The sequence below is a fragment of the Gekko japonicus genome, unplaced genomic scaffold, assembly GCF_001447785.1.
Source record: "Gekko japonicus isolate JY-2015 unplaced genomic scaffold, Gekko_japonicus_V1.1 scaffold637, whole genome shotgun sequence".
NCBI lineage: Eukaryota > Metazoa > Chordata > Lepidosauria > Squamata > Gekkonidae > Gekko > Gekko japonicus.
The window spans coordinates 760,110-780,922 of record NW_015172573.1 but is presented as its reverse complement, the minus strand read 5'-3'; the positions used below and the strand labels follow the sequence as shown (position 1 = coordinate 780,922).

Genomic DNA, 20,813 nt, shown 5'->3' with positions numbered 1-20,813 from the left:
ACAAAGGAAATGTAAAGAAGGCCGTTAAATGCTTTGTCTGTTCCCGAACGGGCCATCTTTCCAAAGACTGCTGGTTTAGACAATCACAGACAGATCAAAGAAATAAAGACATGCGCTCTCCCCCTATTTCTTCTGTAAGAGGAAACGCCAGAGGGCGTGGCAATGGGAAGCCAAACGGTCATCAGGGGCAGGAAAAATCCAAGCCTGTGTTTCTCCTGAGAGAGGCTGTGCCAGAAACTGCAGGAAAGCGAGCCGAATGTGCGAATGTGCTTGCTGTAAACATTAATCATAGCAGAGAATACAGTGATGAATCACTGTGGCTACTGGACACAGGGAGTGCCGTCCACATTTGCAACAGTGCTGAATATTTTGTTGATCTGAATAAAGATGAGATGCCCAAACTGATCAAAGTTGATAATGAACCATTGAGAGTTGCTGGAACAGGAAAGATTTTTCTTAATGTGTTAAATTCTGCTGGCCAAATTCAGCAAATGACTTTAAATGATTGTGTATTTGTGCCTGAAGCTAGTACTTGTCTGATCTCCTCAAGGAGAATTATTGCTGCTGGTTTTAACATTAATCTTAAAAAGGGACAAGGAAAAATTTGGCACAAAGATGGAGTCGAGCTCATTATGGAAGAGCACGACAGTTACCATTATGTAAGAAATCTTGGCATAACTGAAAATGATGAACTGGACACAAGTGGACCTGTGTTTCACACAAAATCATCTGAATGTGAGCACAAAGACTGTTTATTTAAATGGCATGTGATGTTTGCTCACAGAAATTTACAAAGTGTGAGAAAGCTTCTGAAGGGCTGTAATATTGATGCTGTTGAATGCAATACTATTAGTAATGGTTGTGATACCTGTTTTAAGGCAAAAGGCAAAGCGCCTTGTTACAGAGGCAAAAATCCAGAACAAGATAAAGGTTTTCTAGAGACTGTGTACTCAGATCTTGTTGGCCCTATCAAACAATCTACTGGTGGTAGTAAATACTTTGTGACTTTTATGGAAGCAAAATCCAGATATGTCTATACCTACCTACTTAAAAGTAAAGACCAAGTACTTGACAAATTTAAGTGCTATGTTGCTGCTGTTAAAAATAAATTTGGCAAAGCGCCTGAAGTGTTATTCACTGACAATGGCACAGAGTATTGCAGCAGTGAGTTCCAAAGGTTCATGGAACAAGAAGGAATTGAACATCAAACAACTATTGTTTATTCTCCAGAACAAAATGGAACAGCGGAACGCTTAAACAGAACCATACTAGAAATGGCGCGTTCTATGCTAATACAATCTGGAATTTCAGAAGATATGTGGGGTGAAGCAGTCAATACAGCTACTTACCTGCACAATAGAGTTCCATCTAAAACTACAAATAAAATTCCTTTTCAATTATGGCATAACAGGATGCCTGGACTTAAACACATTAAAGCATTTGGATCTAAAGCCTATGCCCACATTCCAAAAGAGAAAAGGGGCAAATTAGAGCCAAGAGCAGAAATTGGTATCCTAGTGGGGTACGCTCAAGGAGGAAAAGGCTACCGAATTTTTGATTCTACAAACTGTGTAATTAGAGAATGCAATGTGGTACATGTTGATGAGAGTAACATCCTGCAAACTCCTAAGCCAGCTGAGTCCACAGCACAACCTGTCAATCAGGAATCTACAGATGTCTCTTTCTTTGATGTGATCACTTGGCAATCTGCAGAGACCACCTGTGACCAGGCAGGTCCATCTCCACAAGAGGATTCCACCTCAGAAGGGGAACAAGGGAATTCCACCTCAGAAGGGGAACCAGGAGAGGCAACGCCAAGGGTAAGAGAGACAACTGCTGTGAGACAATCAGCAAGGAGTACCAAAGGTGTTCCACCACCAATGTACGGAATTTGTGCAAGTGTGCAACAAATAAAGGAACCTACTAACTGGAAGGAAGTTAATCAACTACCTGCATCTGAAAGAAGCAAGTGGATTAATGCCATGGAAGAAGAATTTGCATCTTTGCAAGACAAACAAGTTTGGACTCTTACTGAGTTACCTTCAGAAAGAAAAGCCATCGGCTGTAAGTGGGTGTACAAAGTGAAGTATAACCCTGACGGCGAAGTGGACAAGTACAAAGCTCGTCTTGTCGCAAAAGGATTTTCTCAAAAATATGGAATCGATTTCTCGGAAACTTTTGCACCTGTTGTAAGCTACACAACCTTCAGAACACTTTTGAGCATAGCAGCCTCAAGGGGCATGCACATTGAACATTTGGACGTCAAAACTGCGTTTCTCAATGGAGAATTGAATGAAGAAATCTACATGGAACAACCAGAAGGATTTTCAACAAAAGGACAAGAAGGCCTAGTGTGCAAACTCAACAAAAGCGTTTATGGACTAAAGCAAGCAGCAAAAGCGTGGAATGAGAAACTGACTGAACTGTTACAAAAACAGAACTTTCAACAAGGAATAGCAGAACCGTGTTTGTTCTCAAGAATCAAAAATGGACAATATCAGTACATACTCATTTATGTTGATGACTTGATTATTTGTTGTGAAAATCAAGGAGATGTACAGGAAATAGCAGATGAACTAAACAAGGAAGTGGAAGTGAAACAATTGGGACCTATAAAACACTATCTTGGAATACAAATTGAAAGAACTGATGATGGAAGTTTTCTTCTAAGCCAAAAGCAAAAGATCATGGACTTTATTGAATCTGTAGGAATGAAACATTCCAAGCCAGTGAGCACACCTCTTGAAAAGGATTACCTCAAGAATACAGAGGGACCACTACTTCCAAATAACCACGAATACAGATCAGCAATAGGAAAATTATTGTATCTTAGCAAAATTTGTCGACCAGACATAACTTCAGCTGTTGGACTATTATGCAGAAAGACCAGCTCACCGACTATCCATGACTGGAAAGCTGTAAAAAGACTGGCAAGATACCTAAAAGGAACTTTGGATTACAAACTGAAAATCTCATCCTGTGATGAACCAAGACTGACTGGTTTCATGGATGCCAACTGGGGAAAAGACACAACTGATGGAAAATCTACAAGTGGATACTTATTCTACTATGGAAACAGTTTAATTGACTGGACTAGTCAAAAGCAATCTGTTGTAGCGATCTCTACTGCAGAAGCTGAATGTGTATCAGCGCAAAGTGCCAGCTATGAACTGTCCTGGATCATTGAACTTCTAAAAGATTTTGGAATAGATGAACCGAAACCAATCATAATGTATGAGGACAATCAAGCTTGCATCGTTATCTGCAAAGGTGAAAGCACCAAGTCCAAGAGTAAGACCATTGCTCTACAATGCAAATATGTGAAAGACTTACAAGACAAAGGACTCATTGAACTTCGTTACTGTCCTACTGACCAGATGACTGCCGACATCCTGACCAAGCCGCTTGACAAGCAACGTTTTGAGAATCTTCGTGAAAGTTTAAATTTGCATGATTTCAGTGTTATAACTTGAGAAGGGGTGTTGGAAGTTACAAGTTAGAACACTTCTATTCAGTATTTACTGAGTTAATGCTGTGTTCTGAATCACATGTTTGTTTGTATCCTATCTGCTTAGAGAGTTAGAAAGCCCGCCAGATACAGATCTAGTTTGTTGTTTTGATTGGGGAATGGAGTGTTACTATTTAGCATTTTATGGCTCTTTGTCCCTGAGCAAGAAGAAGCTCCAGTCTCCATTACTCTTCGTTAAGTTTTCTAGATGAGAGGATGTAGGAATAAAGCTCTTTGTTATTTTTCTTCCTGTTTACCCTACCCTTGATAGGTTGTTAGTAAACTTTTATATTTTAAAACTACCATGGACTTAGACTCATTTTTACTCTGCTAAACTCTGCTGAATTAACTTTATAAGAAATTAAATACTAAACTATCTAACACTGGTGCAAGCGGATAGTAAGAGCCGGTGTATTCCAGTTTAGGGAACAAGTGGCACGCAGATGACATCTGGCCCCCAAAGACTGCCTCCAGACAAAGGATTTGCTGCACACAAACTCTCAAGCTGAAGTGGGTTTTTTTGGAGCACCTGTGCCAGTGGTCCCCAAAGTGGTGCCCGTGGGCACCAGGGCACCCGCCAACACCTTTCCTGGTGCCCGTCAAGTGTTTTTGGAAAGTGGCTGGGGCTGGGTGGGAATTTTGCTCAGCCAAGGCTTCCCAGTGGCTGCTGGAGATTTGATTGGCCATGCAGATTTTTAAGAACACTGCTTCAGCATCTGCTTACCACTGTCATTGTGTGACTGAAGGTAAGCCGCAGCTGCCATTTTGTGGCTGGCTCCACCTCCTGCAGCAGCCATTGTGTGACTGGCTCCACCTCCTGCAGCAGCCATTGTGTGGCTGCACTCAAAGGTGCCCACAGGCTGAAAAGGGTTAGGGACACTGCTCATGATCCTTCTCTTGCAGACTGCGGGCTTCCACAGGTTTGGCCTAATGAGTCCAAAACCTGATTTGCTTTGATCTTTCCAGAAAGATCGGAGTCAAAGCAGATTTGCCTATGGAGAGATGCACATTCCCACATCTCCCTGCCCACAGCTGGCTCCATTTCCCCTCATGTCTGCCATCTACCCCTGCCCACCAGCGGCAGGCTTTCTGCCATTTGTTTTCCAACCAGGAGCAAGTACACATGGCCTTGACCTAGATAGGCCAGGCTAGCCTGATCTTCACAGATCGTGGAATAGGCTTACCAAATTCCGGCGGGGGAATTGTATTTCCTGGCAGGATCTTCGCCGCGGAGGTTGTTCTGGCAACAGCCCCATTGCCAGACCGACGCGGAGCGTCACATCCTGGCGACGGCGGGTGCAGCGCGTGCAGCCGTCCCCACGGCGAGGATCCTGCCAGGAAATACAATTCCCCCGCCGGAATTTGGTAAGCCTATCGTGGAAGCTAAGCAGGGTCAGTTCTGGTTTGGATGGGATTCCACCGAGGACGTCCAGGGTTGCTATGTGGCAGCAGGCCATGGCAAACCACCGGTTCGTCTCTTGCTTTGAAAACCCCATAAAGGGTCACGATAAATCGGCTGCCACCTGACGGGCACACATGAATACATGAAGCTGCCTTATACTGAATCAGATCGTTGGTCCATCAATGTCGGTCTTGTCCACTCAGCTTGGCAGCGGCTCTCCAAGGTCTCAGGCTGAGAGGTCTTTCTCATCACCTCCTACCTGATCATTTCAGCTGGGGGTCCCAGGGACTGAGCTTGGGACCTTCTGCATGCCAAGCAGATGTCCACCACTTGGCCACGGCCCCTCCCCAATATATATCGCTATATCTGTATCACTACAATGCGGTATCGCTATAACACCAGCAATAGAACTACTGCTTTTTTTTTTAAGCCAGCAAAACCCCATTCAGCAATACAAGGGAGTTATTGGGTAGGGATGACAGGCGTGTGGGAAAAGGGAGGAAAGACGGAAGCACTGTACAGTGTGGACGCTCCACTGGTGCTGCTAATGCCACTGCATTTGCAGTGGCAATAACTGTACACTGGGGGATTGTTTCCCCCATGTGGAAGCAGCCAAAGAGATGTTAAAAGGACCGGGTAGGAGGTGATGTGAAAGGCCTCTGCCTGAGACCAGGGCTATTTTGGGGCAGGAACGGAGTTCCGGCTGGCTCCTGAGTTGGCCACGCCCAGCAGGAACTCATTAGCATAATAGGCCACACCCAACAGCAGAAACTCATTAGGATTGGCTACATTAGGGGTGTGTGGCCTAACATGCAAAGGAGTTCCTGCTACAAAAAAAGGCCCTGGGTTTTGACAACAAACAAGGTAAACAGAATAAGAAGGGAAAGGTGGGTGTGGCTGGATGACCACACTTCTGGTAACATGGGGGTGTGGCCTAATGTGCTAACGAGCGGTGCTTTCAGGGTGTGGCCTAATATGCTAATGAGTTTCTGCTGTTGGGTGTGGCCTATTATGCTAATGAGTTCCTGCTGGGCTTTTTCTACAAAAAGAGCCCTGCCTGAGACCCTGGAGAGCTGCTGCCAGTCAGAGTAGACAATACTGACCCTGATGGACGAAAGGTCTTATTCAGTGCACATGAAGGCGGCTTCACGTGTGTTCATGTTTTGGACCCTGGATGGGAGCCAGTGAGATGTTGGGAGGCAGAAGAACCAGAAGCGTCCGGGATCATCGAGTCCCCTGCTGTTAGAGAAGGGGATGGTGGTGGTATCAGAGAGCACAGCCCGTCCTGCTGTTCCACAAAGTGACAAATCACGATGACGATGAGGATCCCACGTGGCAGAGCAGGGGACCACCCAGGCGATTTGTGCTCACCTTTGGTGCTGATGCCCCGCAGGTCGGTGATCTTCATCAGCATGCGGGGGAACATGTAAGGCTTGTTGGGTCGGCGTCGGCGAGCGTAGATCTTCAGCGCTTCCAGCAGCGGCTCCTGCAGCTTGTCCACTTTCTCGGGCTCCTCCAGGTCCATTCGATCTGGGAGCAAAGAGACCAAGGCGGTGGGCTTGGGGGGCTGGGCAAAGTGTCGCAGGAACCTCTGCCCTGATCTAAGGATCTCGCCCAGTGTTCCCTCTGAGCTGAGTTAGTGTGAGCCAGCTCACAGTTTTTTAGCCTCCGGCTCACACATTTCTGTCTTAGCTCAGGGAGGACGGCTCCAGAGCAAACCAATTTATGCAGTAGCCGAATCGCTCGCTCACAGCTTTAATGCCAGTAGCTCACAAGGTAGACGTTTTGCTCACAAGCCTCCACAGCTTAGAGGGAGCACCTCCCCTTTTTTGGATGAGGGCGATCCTGAAAGGTTTAAGAAAGCAGAGAGCATCTAGATAAGGGGTCCCCAACCTTTTTTTTTCGGTGAGTGTTTATTTATTTATCATTATTACTTTCAATTTATATCCTGCATTGCCGGGCGAACTGTGTGTGTGTGTGTGTGTGCCTGGAAGTCACACACACTTGTTGAACATTTCAGAGAGGTGGCTTGCTATTGCCTCCCTCTGCGTCCCAGCCCTGATACCGATATTTTCCAGCTCCCTGATATCTGGAGCCCCCAAAAATATGATATTTTTTTTAGTTGCACACCCCTAGTAAAAAATGATTTATTTTTTTTAGTTGCCCATCCCTAGTTCCTGGGGATTGGGTCTGTATGCTCCTGGCCACCAACAGCCCTCCAAGGTAACAGCCCACCAGGACATTTTCCTGCAGGCTAAATGGCCCGCCCGCCCCTGCTGTAAGGTTATAGGGCAGTGATGGTGAACCTTTTAGAGACCGCGTGCCCAAACTGCGACCCAAAACCCACTTATTTATTGCAAAGTGCCAACAGGGTAATTTAACCTGAATACTGAGGTTTTACTTTAGAAAAAACAACTCATACATTAATTTAAGATGATCCAAACAAAGTAAGGAAAGCAATCCCAAATGCTTTCATTTACTTAAAATTATTTGGCCGAGAATTCGACACTTTAATGATGGTCTGGGCCTGGCTGGGGCGATGGCACGCGTGCCCACAGAGAGGGCTCTGAGTGCCACCTCTGGCACCCGTGCCATAGGTTCGCCACCTCTGGCACCCATGCCATAGGTTCGCCACCACTGCTATAGGGGCTTGGATGCAATTTCAGAACCAACCTCTGTGTGTACCCCAGCAGGGGAATAGCAGTCTGTCCTTCCCCCAGCGACCCGCATCCACTCTCCCTTTCTCCCAAGCATTTCCTGAATCTGTGTTCCGTTGCTATGCCTGGACTCTGCTTGTTTCTGGGCTCTTCTAGCTCTTAAACTTTATCCTGATTGGAACTGTATTCGGTTACAGCCGTTTCTACTGACATCGCCTTGAGGTGACTCAGAAGCTTTATAATCATATGTGTTTTGTCCAACTATGTGTGTTTGCAGTTACACAAGCAGCCCCAGTGCATGCTGGGCCCAAAGTAGGGCAGACGTCACAACCTGCCTCTTGCTGGGGCGGTGCTCTGTTTTACCTACCTGACCGGTTAAAAAAGGCTCACATCTCGCTGTACAAAAGCAGCTCACGCAAACAGCCCAAAAAAAGGAAGCTAGGTTAACTACCAATGTGCACTTATGGTGTAAACGGAATATGAGCTGATTTATTTGCTGAACTTATAGGCCGGCACAGTGTTCCCTCTAAGCTGAGTTAGTGTGAGCTAGCTCACAGTTTTTTAGCCTCCAGCTCAGGTAGGAAGGCTCCAGAGCAAACTAATTTATGTGGCAGCCAAATTGCTCGCTCACAGCTTTAATGCCAGGAGGCTCACAGAGTAGAATTTTTGCTCACAAGGCTCCGCAGTTTAGAGGGAGCATTGGCCTGAACCACCGTCCACCGCTGCCGCCACCACGTTCAGAGCAGGTATCAGTAAACTAATCCTCTCCTAGCCCATCCTTGGCCACCAAAAGCTAATTTGAAACCACACATCTGACAAGGCTTCTGGAAGGCATTTGGGCCTGGGCTTAGGCAAGGCTCCAGGGGTCATAAATTCTGAAGCAGGAAGGGCCCTGTAGACTTGGCCTGGAACAGTTCCAGTCAGCCCTAAAAAGCCGTAAGGAACACACAGGGATTGCAGCTGGTTTCCCAGGTATTATCAGGACATTCAGGGATTTCTGGGTCATTACCAGCCCTCCAGATCACATGAACACATGAAGCTGCCTTATAGGTAAAGGTAAAGGTTCCCTTGCTCGAAAGCCAGTCGAATCCGACTCTAGGGTTGTGGTGCTCATCTCCGTTTCAAAGCCGAAGAGCCAGCGCTGTCCGAAGACATTTCCGTGGTCATGTGGCCGGCATGACTAAACGCCAAGGCGCACGGAACGCTGTTACCTTCCCGCCGAAGTGGTACCTATTTATCTACCTGCAATTTCTTGCTTTCGAACTGCTAGGTTGGCAGGAGCTGGAACTAGAGATGGGAGCTCACTCAGTCCTGCGGCACCCGGGTCGCAAACTGCTGAACTACTGACCTTCCACAGCCTGCAGTTCAGCGTCTTAACCACTTGAGCCACTGCAGCTCAAGTATAAGTAGAAGCTGCCTTATACTGAGTCAGAAATTGGTCCGTCAAGGTCAGGATTGTCTGCTCAGGCTGGCAGCCGCTTTCCAGAGTCTCAAGCAGAGGCCCTTCACACCCCCTACTGCCTGGTCCTTTCAACTGGAGATGCCAGGGATTGAGCCTGGGACCTTCTGCATGGCAAGCAGACGCTCTACCTCCAAGCCATGGCCCTTCCCCAATTTTAGGAGGCAAGAGTGTGATGTGCTCACACCTCAGTCATATTTAAAAGCTGCCGTGTGTGCATGTATGGAGTGGGTGGCAACAAGTGATTCGTATATGCACATCACGCAAGGGCTGTAACATCAAGTACATAACTAGCAAAGCTACACAAATATGTCTAAGTTGGTGTGATTTGGGCTGCAGAATCTGGGCATTTCCTCTTCCTTCCAGTGATGGTCTTGATCTAGACCTTTACCTTTGGAATTCTGGCACAGCATGGTGGGCGCAGTCCCAAAGTGGCTGCCATGGGAAATGGGACCATCTAGACCAGTGGTTCTCAACCTTCCTAATGCCACGACCCTATAATACAGTTCCTCATGTTGGGGTGACCCCCAAACAGCCCCGTTGCCAGAGCGACGCGTAGCGTCATGTCCTGGTGACGGCAGGTGCAACGCATCTCGCCGTCCCTGCGTCAGGGATTCTGTAAAAAGATGCAATCCCCCACCACGATTTGGCGAGACTTGGGAGCCCTATCCTAAGACCATCAAAAATTTGTGATTTCCGATGGTGACCCCTGTGAAAGGGTCGTTCGACCTCAAAGGGGTCACGACCCACAGGTCGAGAACCGCTGATCTAGACAGTTGTCGCCCCAGCTTACCGTCAGTCACGCAGTGAAGCTCCTTGTGCTGTGGTGGCAGCTGCTGCCAAAGCAAAGTTTTAAAAAATCTGCACAGCCAATCAGATCTCCAGTGGCCAATCAGAAGCCTCGCGCTGGGCAAACGCCCCACCTGGCCCCTTCTAGAAACACTTGGCGGGCACCAGAGAAGGGGTTAGCAGCCACCACGGCACCCATGGGCACCACACTGGAGACCCCTGGCCTAGTCCGTCCCGCATTTTCATAAGTCGTCCTCCTACCCTTTTTCTCTGCAGGTGGAAGAAAGCACCGGCCCTGCCGAAACGCCTTCCTGCTCCCTAGAGCAATGACGCGGGTGACACTTTTGGAACACCCTCATCAGAGAGAATTGGGGGCCCCGGCCTGGATGGCCCAGGGAAGCCGAACCTCATCAGATCTCGGAAGCTAAGCAGGGCCGACCCTGGCAAGCCCTTGGAAGGGAGACCTCCTTGGAATACCAGGGCCGGGAGGCAGAGGGAGGCTGTATCAAGCCACGTCTCTGAACATCCTCCATGCTGCAGTAGGGGTCGCCAGACGTTGCCATGACTTCCAGGCATGCCAACAAACAAGAAACCACTGTGATAAAATGACAATGACACATTTAATACATTCTGTAGACATTTTGCCGTAAAACAGAGTCCAACTATTCATTTTCTCTTTTCTCGATGAGTACACCAGTTTTTACACTCATTTCAGCTATCTTCCTCATGAGTAATCTTATAAAGTTGGAAGGTGTTTTCTTCTTAGTAAATTATCCTGTAAAAAGCATAGTTTTGAGGAGTAGAAACAAACATGAAGCTGAATGTAATAATTTTGTTATCACTTTTAACTAGAATAATTTTAAACTTACTTTCAGTTCCATTGCATTTCTAGAATAGGAGCAAGCCAATAACTTAATTTCTATTCGTAGCAGCCAGTCCAAAATTTTTATTATTCTAGTATATGCAATGGAACTGAAAGTAAGTTTAAAATTATTCTAGTTAAAAGTGATAACAAAATTATTACATTCAGCTTCATGTTTGTTTCTACTCCTCAAAACTATGCTTTTTACAGGATAATTTACTAAGAAGAAAACACCTTCCAACTTTATAAGATTACTCATGAGGAAGATAGCTGAAATGAGTGTAAAAACCGGTGTACTCATCAAGAAAAGAGAAAAGGAATAGTTGGACTCTGTTTTACGGCAAAATGTCTACAGAATTTATTAAATGTGTCATTGTCATTTTATCACAGTGGTTTCTTGTTTGTTGGCATGAATCTGCACACTGTGAGCCCTTATTATATCTTTTTTGACATGACTTCCAGGCATGCATACACACATACACACACATGCACACAATAAAAAAAAAATCAGTGAGAATTGGGAGAACTATCCTTTGCCAAGGACAAGGTCCCTCGTGCCAGCCTGTAGGGGGAAAGCCTGCAAGAGCCGCAAGAGGGGTCGTTACCTCCACAGATAAGGCAGATGGCACTGAGCAAGCCGGTCTCCGTGTCGTCCATTTCGAGAGGCAGCAGCTGCCCGGCGAAGGCAAAGACCAAGTCGGTGAGGGGCCCAAATCCAGCGTTATGCATCTGGGTGCGGTTCAGGGTCAGCCCATCCGAGAAGGTCATGGTGTCCTGCTCTGGGGTGTAGCGGGTACAGATACGGAGCATCTGCAGAAGGCACAGATCACGCAGAACGTCATGGAGAACGGGACAAGGCAAAGAGAGGGATCGCCCATCGCCCAGCCAAACGATGCCCCGCCATGCCCCTCTGAGCCACAAAAAAGAGACATTATACAGGCAGAAGCTTATTGCATGGAGCTCCGCAGGCCCGTCTTCCCTTACACTTTCCATCCTTGGCAACACTCAGGGGCTCCTGGAGCTGGGGAAGATACTGGAGCTGACAATCGGTATCCATTGAAGGAATAGGGGCCGTGGCTCGATGGCAGAGCCATCTTGCTTGGCATTCAGGAGGTCTCAGCTTCAATCCCTGGCATCTCCAGGTTAAAGGATCGGGTGGAAGGGGGTGTGAAAGACCTCTGCCCGAGAGCCTTAGCAGGCAGTGTTGACCCCGATGGGCCAATGGCCTGATTCAGTATAAGGCAGCTTCATGGATGTTCATGTATAAGAACAGGGAGTCCTCAGAGGAAGGTGGCACACGGCAGTGCCAAGCCCACGTTGAACTAATCTTTAGAAGGCCAAGTGCAACCCCTGCTCATATAGAATCGTAGAGTCACAGAGTGGGAAGGGGCCACACGGGCCATCTAGTCCAACCCCCTGCCCAATGCAGGACCAGCCTAGAGCCTCCCTGACAAGGCTATGTCCATAGATTATCTAGCTGGTGAATGTCTGGTGCTGTGCACCCAAATATACTCACAGGTTAGCCAGAGACACAAACAGCAAACGCTTCAGCACGGCAAGAAAAGAAAAAAGACATGGCTGAGCCATGGACTTGGGGCCAGAGCAGGCCAGACACTGGGAATCATAGACTCACAGAGCTGGAAGGGACCTCCAGGGTCATCTAGTCCAACCCCCTGCACAATGCAGGACCATTCACAAATACCTCCCCCCCACCCCACCCACCGTGAACTCTGTTCCATGCCCAGAAGATGGCTTTAAAACAAAAACAAAACCCTCCAGGATCCCTGGCCAAACTGACCCGGGGAAAAATTGTTTCCTGACCCCCAAGTGGCGATCAGCATTTCCCTGGGCGTGTGAGAAAGGGCCACGAGAACTAAGCACTGAGGCATCCCTTCCTGCCCTTCCTTCTCATGATCTGCCTAAATTTGCAGAATCAGCATTGCGGTCAGATGGCCATCTAGCCTCTGTTCGAAAACCTCCAAAGAAGGGGAGCCCACCACCTCCCGAGGAAGCCTGTTCTTCCTAATGTTTAGTGCATTTACTATGTCTATTTCCCACTTCCTTCTAAGGAACTCAAGGCAATGCCACATATAGGAACATGTACATACACGAAGCTGCCTTAATCAGACCACTGGTTCACCAAGGTCAGTATTGTGTGCTCAGACTAGTAGCAGTTCTCCAAGGTCTCCAGCAGAGGTCTTTCACATCACCGACTGCCAGATCCTTTTAACTGGAGATAGCGGGGAATGAACCTGGGAACTTCTGCGTGCCATGCAAGATGCTCTGCCACTGAGCTGCCGCCCATCCCCAATGTCCAACTGAGTTCCCAGCGGGTCTCCCACCCAACACTGACGAGATGCAGATGTGTTTAGCGTCAGCAAGGGGGCCGCATCGTGGGCCTCTGGGCCCCACCTAAAGCATGCACGTGGCTCAGACAGCAAGGCCCTTCTCTTTCCCACCCTCCCTCCTCTCTGATTGGCTCCCACTGATGACGGTGGCTCCTCCCCTCACCAGGATGTCTAGGCAGGCTGCCTTGAGCAAGGTGATCTGGTCGGCAATGCTGAGAGTGGTGAAGCCCGGCAGGCGTTTGGCAAACTCCACGATCTTGATGATGCATTTGGTGGCCAGTTCACTGAACTTGTCCCACAGCCCCAGGTCCAGCTGTACCCTGTGATCTGCGCTGGAATTCTGGAGGAGGAGACAGAAGAGCGGGCATTAGGACCCTTTCCCCTTCACTGTGTGCACGTGACGCCCTGTTGGGTATTACAAGCAGTGTTCCCTCTAAGCTGAGTTGGTGTGAGCTAGCTCACAGTCTTTTAGCCTCTGGCTCACAGATTTTTGTCTTAGCTCAGGAAGGATGGCTCCAGATCGAACTAATTTATGCAGTGGCCAAATCGCTCACTCACAACTTTAATGCCAGTAGCTCACAAAGTAGGATTTTTTGCTCACAAGACTCCACAGCTTAGAGGGAACATTGATTACAAGTTGAAAACACTCAGTATATCTGGGGTTAAATGTTTGTTTATGTTACTCACAGGAAGTCACATGTTTCTCACGTAACCAATGTTCTTTAGATGTAAGAAGCCCGGGAATTTTCTCCCTGATCTAGGAGTTTGATTGGGACGAAAGTGTCAAAGTATTTTAGCATTTTATGGCTCCTCTTCCCGTCTTTGTTTGCAGTTCTCAAGAAGTAGAGGAGAGAGAAGCCATAACTCTCTTCTAGTTTTGTCTTTGTAGTGTAAGGATGTAGCCGATTTAGCTCTGTTGTTATTTTCATCCCAGTTACCCTTCCCCATGCTAGAATTTAGTAAACACTTTATATTTTAATCACACATGGACTCTCAGTCTGAATTATTTTACTCAGGCTCTGCTGGGCTATCTTATCTCTGCTAAATACCATTATTTTTTTCAATATCTCACTATCAAAACCCAACACGCCCTGACCTGGCTGGCCCAGCTGGCTAGCCTGATCTCATCGGATCTTGGGAACCAAGCAGAGTCGGCCTTGGTTAGTATTTGGATGGGAGGCCGTCAAGGGTATCTCACTATCAAAACCCAACACGCCCTGACCTGGCTGGCCCAGCTGGCTAGCCTGATCTCATCGGATCTTGGGAACCAAGCAGAGTCGGCCCTGGTTAGTATTTGGATGGGAAGCCGTCAAGGAACTCCAGGGTGGTTCCACAGAAGCAGGCGATGGTAAACCCACCTCTGCTCGTCTCTTGCCACGGAAGCCCTACAGGGCTGGTATACGTCAGCTGTGATCTGATGGGATGTTCCACCATCAGTCTATTAGCCTTGAACGGGATGGCCCAGGAGAGCCTGATCTCATCAGGTCTCAGGCGCTAAGCAGGGTCCACCCTGTTTACTACTTGGATGGACGACCACTAAGATAGTCTGGGGTTGCTTTGCAGAGGCAGGCAAACCACCTCTGAATGTCTCTTGCCTTTAAAACCATCATAAGTCGGTTGCAACACGATGACACTAAAACAATAACAACCATAATGTGTGCACAAGAAGATGAGGAGAAGCTTCGCAGCCAGTGTAACTCAGCAGTCCTCTCACCGGCCAGCATTTCTGCCCTGTCCTTTATAGCATCCCTGTTGGAAGCGGCTGATGCTGGCTGGGAACTCGGAAGCTATTCTGAAACATTCTGATCAGTCTTGAAACCCAACTTGGGCCCCGGGCTGGATATCGCGGGGGTGTGTGTGTGTGTGGCTGTTTGCCCCGCAGCGAAATAACGCACGACTGCGCGATCAGGCGTCCCCTCGCAGTCCTCTGGTTAGGGGGGAGGTGCCAATCACACGACGCGTCAAAGAAGCGGCGCGGCACCGCAAACGGGGTTGTGTGTGTGTTTTTTTTTAAACTGAAGTATGCGCATGCCCCATTGGGTGCTTGTGCACATCCCTGGAGACTTCGGGAAAAAAACCCCTTTTCACAATGGGGCATGGGCGGGCGCCGGATGCCACCGGAAACGCGGTCAGACACCTGCCCTTGCCCCGCGGTTTCCCGAAACTAGTACCTCCGAGGTACTAGTTTTTAACCGCGCATCTTTGGAGGGAAGCCTTGGGTTCGCCACGGGAGCTCTACGCTTCCCAGATGTGGCGATGAGATCGCGCCCGGAAAATCCGCCTATCTTCCGTCGCAGTAGCATGGCTACTGCCTTGCATTACTAGGCTCCCTGGCCATGTCCCCCCCCCCCCCCCCCCCCCCATTTTCCTTTTCCTTTTTGATTTTTTAAAAATGCCACAAACAGCACCAACAAAACAAGAACATGATGGGGGTCCCACTGGTACGACCTACTTCAGGTCAGAATGTGACCCAACTGAAGACCCATGCACTAGAATACCCTCACATTACAAGGAAAGGGTTGAATAGGAGTAGGTCAACACACTGCATCAATGAGGGTTCTGCTGACTGGGAAAAGGAACACAGAGACAAGGTCAAGCGGGCCTGTCTTGGTGGGGCATTCCTCAGCCTGGGTGCCACGACTGGAAAGGCCCTGTCGTTCTCACTTTACCATCTGCTCAGAAATCATTTTCTTGCTTCCTGATTAGCAGTCTTTTTACAGAGGTGTCTTTTCACGCTCATTCCCTGACTGGCACTCATCCAGCAATTTGGCTGTGCCCAAAGTTGGAATAATTGAAGGGGGCGGGGGTAGCTGTCACCTAAACTCAACAAATAGAAGAGAAGATGTCGAACTTGGTCCAATGCATGAGACTTGTGAAAGAGGGGAAATATATACGAAAGCAAAGTCTAGAGGATACAAGCGGCCTATGCTCCGTCCTGTCTGTTATTCCTCATGGCAACCCTTCAGAAGCTGAAGAGCACCTGTGGTCCTTACCGTGGTATATTTGCCCAACTGGCAGAGCGAGGGGAAGGTTTCCTGGTGAGCCTTGCTAACCTTCTGGATAAGCTCTTCCAGTTCCGGCGTCATTTCGTAGCTGTCCACCACCACCTCCTCTTTCACGTCCTTCTTCTTCTTGTTGCGGTCGTTCCTCACGGCTGAAAGGAGACAGAGGGCGGGTGGGAAGGTGAGATGACTTGCCAGTATCCTGAACCAGACCAGCTATTATTTCCCCAGTCGTTATGATCTGACTGCATCCATTCTTAATTTACTTCTGCTGAGGTCAGGTGACCAGGCAGGGTTTCTCCCGAGTCATTCTCAGACCGCACAGCGGGTCCTGGCTCCCTTCCAAGGGTTGGTGGAGAGGGTACTGTCTAGACCCAGATTCGTATAAGTGGTTACAGTGACAGACTAGGACCCGAGAGAGACCCGAGTTTGAGTCCCCTTTCTGTCATGGGAGACAGCTGGGTGACATTGGCGCAACCTAACCTTCCTCTCAGGGTCATTGTTGTGAGGATAAAATGGAGGGGGGGGGGAATGATGGTGTAAGGCACTATGTGAAGAAAAGGGGGGTATAAATATATCCAGATAAATAAATACAGCCGGCAGGTCATGTCAAATACCAAATCGTTTTCAAAGTGCTTGTCGACCCTCTAGTTCAGGGGTCCCTAACCTTTCTGAGCCTGAGGGCACCACTGGAATTCTGACACAACATGGTGGGCCCAGCCCCAAAATGGCTGCCACGGGAGGCAGAGCCAGCCCCAAAATGGCTGCCTCAGCTGACCTTCAGTCGCACAAGTGAAGATCTTTGTGCTGTGGTGGCAGCTGATGCCAAAGCAACATTTTTAAAAACCTTCAAAGCCAATCAAATCTCCAGTGGCCAATCAGAAACCTTGCTGGGGAAAGCCCTGCCTGCCCTTGCCCACTTTCTAAAAGCACTTGGCGGGCACCAGGAAAGGTGTCAGTGTGTGCCCGGGTGCCCTGGCACCCACGGACACCGGGTTGGGGACCCCTGCTCTAGTTCTTCTCCCATTACACTTCTGGGTGGCTTGTGGATACTGCTGATGATCCTGTTTCAGTGACCTTGTTGTAATATCATTACAATAATAGAGTGGTCAAAACAGGGCTGCCAGCAGCCGCCCAGAACACCACGTGCCTGGAATAATGTCTGGGGGACAGCAGAGAGAAGGGTGGCTATCTGGAGAGCTCTCAACTGGCCAGTCCCTGCCAGATCAGTTTTAGCCTCGGCGGCACGGCTTGGTCTTCGACAGGTGCCTCTGCAGGGGGAATGTCAACAAGTGCACTTTCTCCCTTCTCTGTGGCTTTATGAACAGAAAGGCCAGCTATCCACCCTGCCACCCTGCTGTGAAAAGAAGAAGAAGAAACCCACTTGTGGATCCATAAATTAGCCATCTCATCCAGATCGCAAGCCCCTCCCGTTCCCTCGCCGCTGACATCGCCAGGTCCTCCCAAGGCCAAGCGCGTGCCAAGCTGTCACGAAAGGGCTTGGAGAGCGGCGCTCAGCCGGAGACAAACAGGAAGAAACAAGCAAGACAGCCGGATAGAGAGGAGAAGAGCTGCTGGGCTTGGACGGGGAGGGAGCAGCTGGTGTTGCTGTCCCCACCCAGTGAGGACTGCTTCCCCTGCCCCGGTGGGAATAACAATAACCAAGGTCACGTCTCCTCCAAGCTGCGAGGAGGAGGTGCCAGCCCTACCCGGATGAGCCTAACCCACGGGCGGCGCTTTGGGGGCTGCTTCTCACACGCTGGCACACGCTGGGGTGGATCCAACCGGCTGTTCCGTTGGCAGAAAAGGGAGGAGGGGATTCCCTCCGACCAGACCACCAAAAAAGACTAGGCTGGGGACTTGCATGGAGAAAAGCCATGTGGGACACGGACTGTGATAAGAAGGGACATTGGGGGACGCTGGACAAAAAAGGCGGGTGGATCCATCCCACTCTTTCTGTAGGTCTGGGCAGGCAGAGATTTACTAAATCCCTGGCTTGGCTGGCATGCATGTCTGACGGGCATCTTCAGCGTTTTCCTGGCAATTTCCAAATGGACCAGGGCGCCTCTTTTAGCGCCTGTGCTTGTGAACAACAGTGAATGAGAGGGAACGTTCAGAGCCTGGATGCCATAAACAGAATTCCCAGCATTTTTTTTTGAAAACCAGATGTGTAGAGGCCCAGTTTGAATCAGGACCACAGCACAAGAGGAGGGAAAGTTTAAAAGGCCTCCCTTGTACTGTTTTCCAAATCTGAAACGGCCCTAGGGAGCCAATGTTTGCCTCACTGAGGCAGGTGCACACATATCTGTATCAGCACCCCAAATAGTGGCTCCTCCAAGGATATTTCAGGTTGGGAAAATGGGGGGGGGGCCCCCTAAGGCTTCCACATGCCTAATTTTTCAAGGGGAGCTGCGGTGGCTCAAGTGGTTAAGACACTGAACTGCAGGCTGTCGAAGGTCAGTAGTTCAGCAGTTCGAGACCTGAGTTGCCGCATGACGGAGTGAGCTCCCGTCTCTAGTTCCAGCTCCTGTCAACCTAGCAGTTCGAAAGCAAGAAATTGCAAGTAGATAAATAGGTACCACTTCGGCGGGAAGGTAACAGCGTTCCATGCGCCTTGGTGTTTAGTCATGCCGGCCACATGACCACGGAAAATGTCTTCGGACAGCGCTGGCTCTTCGGCTTTGAAACGGAGAGCAAGGGAGCCTTTACCTTTACTTTTTAATTTTTCAAGGGACAAACAAACAAATGCTGGGCGCATCATGTGTAGCTGAGCCCACAGCTGGAGTTAGACATGACAAACCAAATGAGAATGAAGTAAAGTCCTGTGATTCATGCCCCGCCCACTCCAGTTTTCTGGCACAGCACTGAAACTGCAAACCAGGGATTCTTCAAGAAACTGCGATTTGTTGTCAGGTTTCGTTCTTTGCTTGTAAGCCGGGATTCTAAACCTGGGTTCATTCGTGGTTTGAAAGCATGAAGCAAGCCACAGTTTGTTGAAGCGGCTCGTCTGAACATGAAAACAAATTGTGTTTTATTGAAGAATGCCTGGTTTGCAAGCTGGGGGCTGCATGGAAAAGGAAGGAGAATGCAAGTCCAAGGACTATGGCTCATTCCCATCACAAGCAATCCTGTTATTTGTTTCTGAAGTGGGGATAACGGGGAGATTACTTTGGTTTAACCTCAGCCTGCCTCTGCTTTAGCAGGACTCAGAAGAATGCATGGAATTATCCTTTCCTATGCATACATTCATTTTATCTTCTCAAAATGTCATAAATAACATGGTGTGTATAGAACCCCCAATTTCTTTCTCCTTTTTTGGGGGTATTTTTGCATTTGTGTGTGTGTGATGGTGACCTCTGGCGACTCCTACTGGGGCCTCGAGGATGTTCAGAGAAGTGGTTTGATAGCCTGCCTTTGCCTCCCAACCCTGGTATTCTCTGGAGGTCTTCCATCCAAATACTTGCCAGGGCCGGCCCTGCTTAGCTTCTGAAATCTGGTGAGATTGGGCAAGCCTGGGCTATCAGGGCACAATCCCCAGTTTCAGTGTGGAGAAAAACTGTGGCAGAGTGGCTGGACTCGGACCTTGGAAACCCAGGTTCAAATCCCCCCACTTGCCAGGAAATTCACTATATTCTCAGGCTAACCTATCTTACAGGGTTGTTGTGAGAATAAATGGCAGGAGAGGACCACATGTGCCACCCTGACTCCTTGAAGGAAAGGCAGGGCAAAAATGCAGCAGGTAATAAACAATGTACACTGACTGTATATTAATCATTCTTTTGTACACTAAGTCGGTTTGGGTGAAAAGCATTAAAAGAGTAGTTAAAAAACGCTTGTGCGTGCTGTGGAGATTTTTAACCTGTCATGGATTAAGAGTACAGAATGAGAGGATGGGAAGTTATTCCAGACACTCGGGTTAGTTATCCTTCCCAATAACTATCTTTTTATATTCATTGTCCAAAAAGAGTGTCAGAGTAAGGTCTGGGAGACCCCGGTTCGAATCCCGACTCTGCTGTGGAAGCTCACTGGGTGAATTCAGGCTAATCACTGTCTCTTCACCTAACCTACCTCACAGAGCTGTTGTTGCAAGCCTAAGTGGAGGAAGGGGAGAATGGTATAGTAAGCTGCTTTGTGTCCGTCACTGAGGATGCAGGGGGGGGGTTATAAATAAACAAACAAACACAGAAAGATCAAAGTGGTTAAAAATAGTATAGTGCCATATATGACTTTATGAAGATTGGAAAGACTTTAAACAATATTTAGCGACCAAATGGGATGTAGCCAATAATCTGTTGTGTTTTGAAGAATATTCGAAACGAAAATCTATAGCTATAAGGAAAGTAGTTACGTGAAGAATATTAGAAATGAAAATCTATAGGTATAAAGAAAGAGATTACCTATTGGTAAGATATAAGTTATAGAGTAAATAACAAAAGTTAGAAGAAAGTGATAAATAAAAATGTTAAGAGGGAATATGTTAAGATAAAAATAAATGACCGGATGTAAGCATTGCGGGAAGCCAAGCAAGGGGGGGGGGAGGGTGGTATGAAGAAAACAAAAATTAGGGATATTTGAACTGTATTATAAGGATATAAATGTTTATGATGAATTATATTATCCCGAAAATAAAAGTGTTTTAATTAAAAAAAAATAGTATAGTGCCAGATTCTCTCCCCCCCCCCTCTGTTCTTTCAATGCATACTTATGTAAAGTCAGGGATTTTTAAATATGCAGACTCCTTGGGAAAAGGATGTGGTTTTGTGTGTTAAGTGGCGATGGAAGGCAA

The 20,813-nt window shown here is 48.1% G+C and overlaps 1 protein-coding gene across 2 annotated transcripts in view; it reads right to left on the bottom strand.

Annotated features, from left to right (window-relative positions):
- RARG (retinoic acid receptor, gamma) overlaps window positions 1–20,813 on the bottom strand; it is a 184,852-nt gene that overhangs the window by 2,308 nt on the left and 161,731 nt on the right. For both annotated transcript variants that reach the window (XM_015421378.1, XM_015421379.1), the window contains 4 exons: window positions 16,019–16,179; window positions 13,189–13,365; window positions 11,283–11,487; window positions 6,281–6,440 (listed from right to left, as the gene is read on the bottom strand). In XM_015421378.1, coding sequence (XP_015276864.1) covers window positions 6,281–6,440; window positions 11,283–11,487; window positions 13,189–13,365; window positions 16,019–16,179 — 703 coding nt within the window. The remainder of the gene's footprint in view (window positions 1–6,280; window positions 6,441–11,282; window positions 11,488–13,188; window positions 13,366–16,018; window positions 16,180–20,813) is intronic.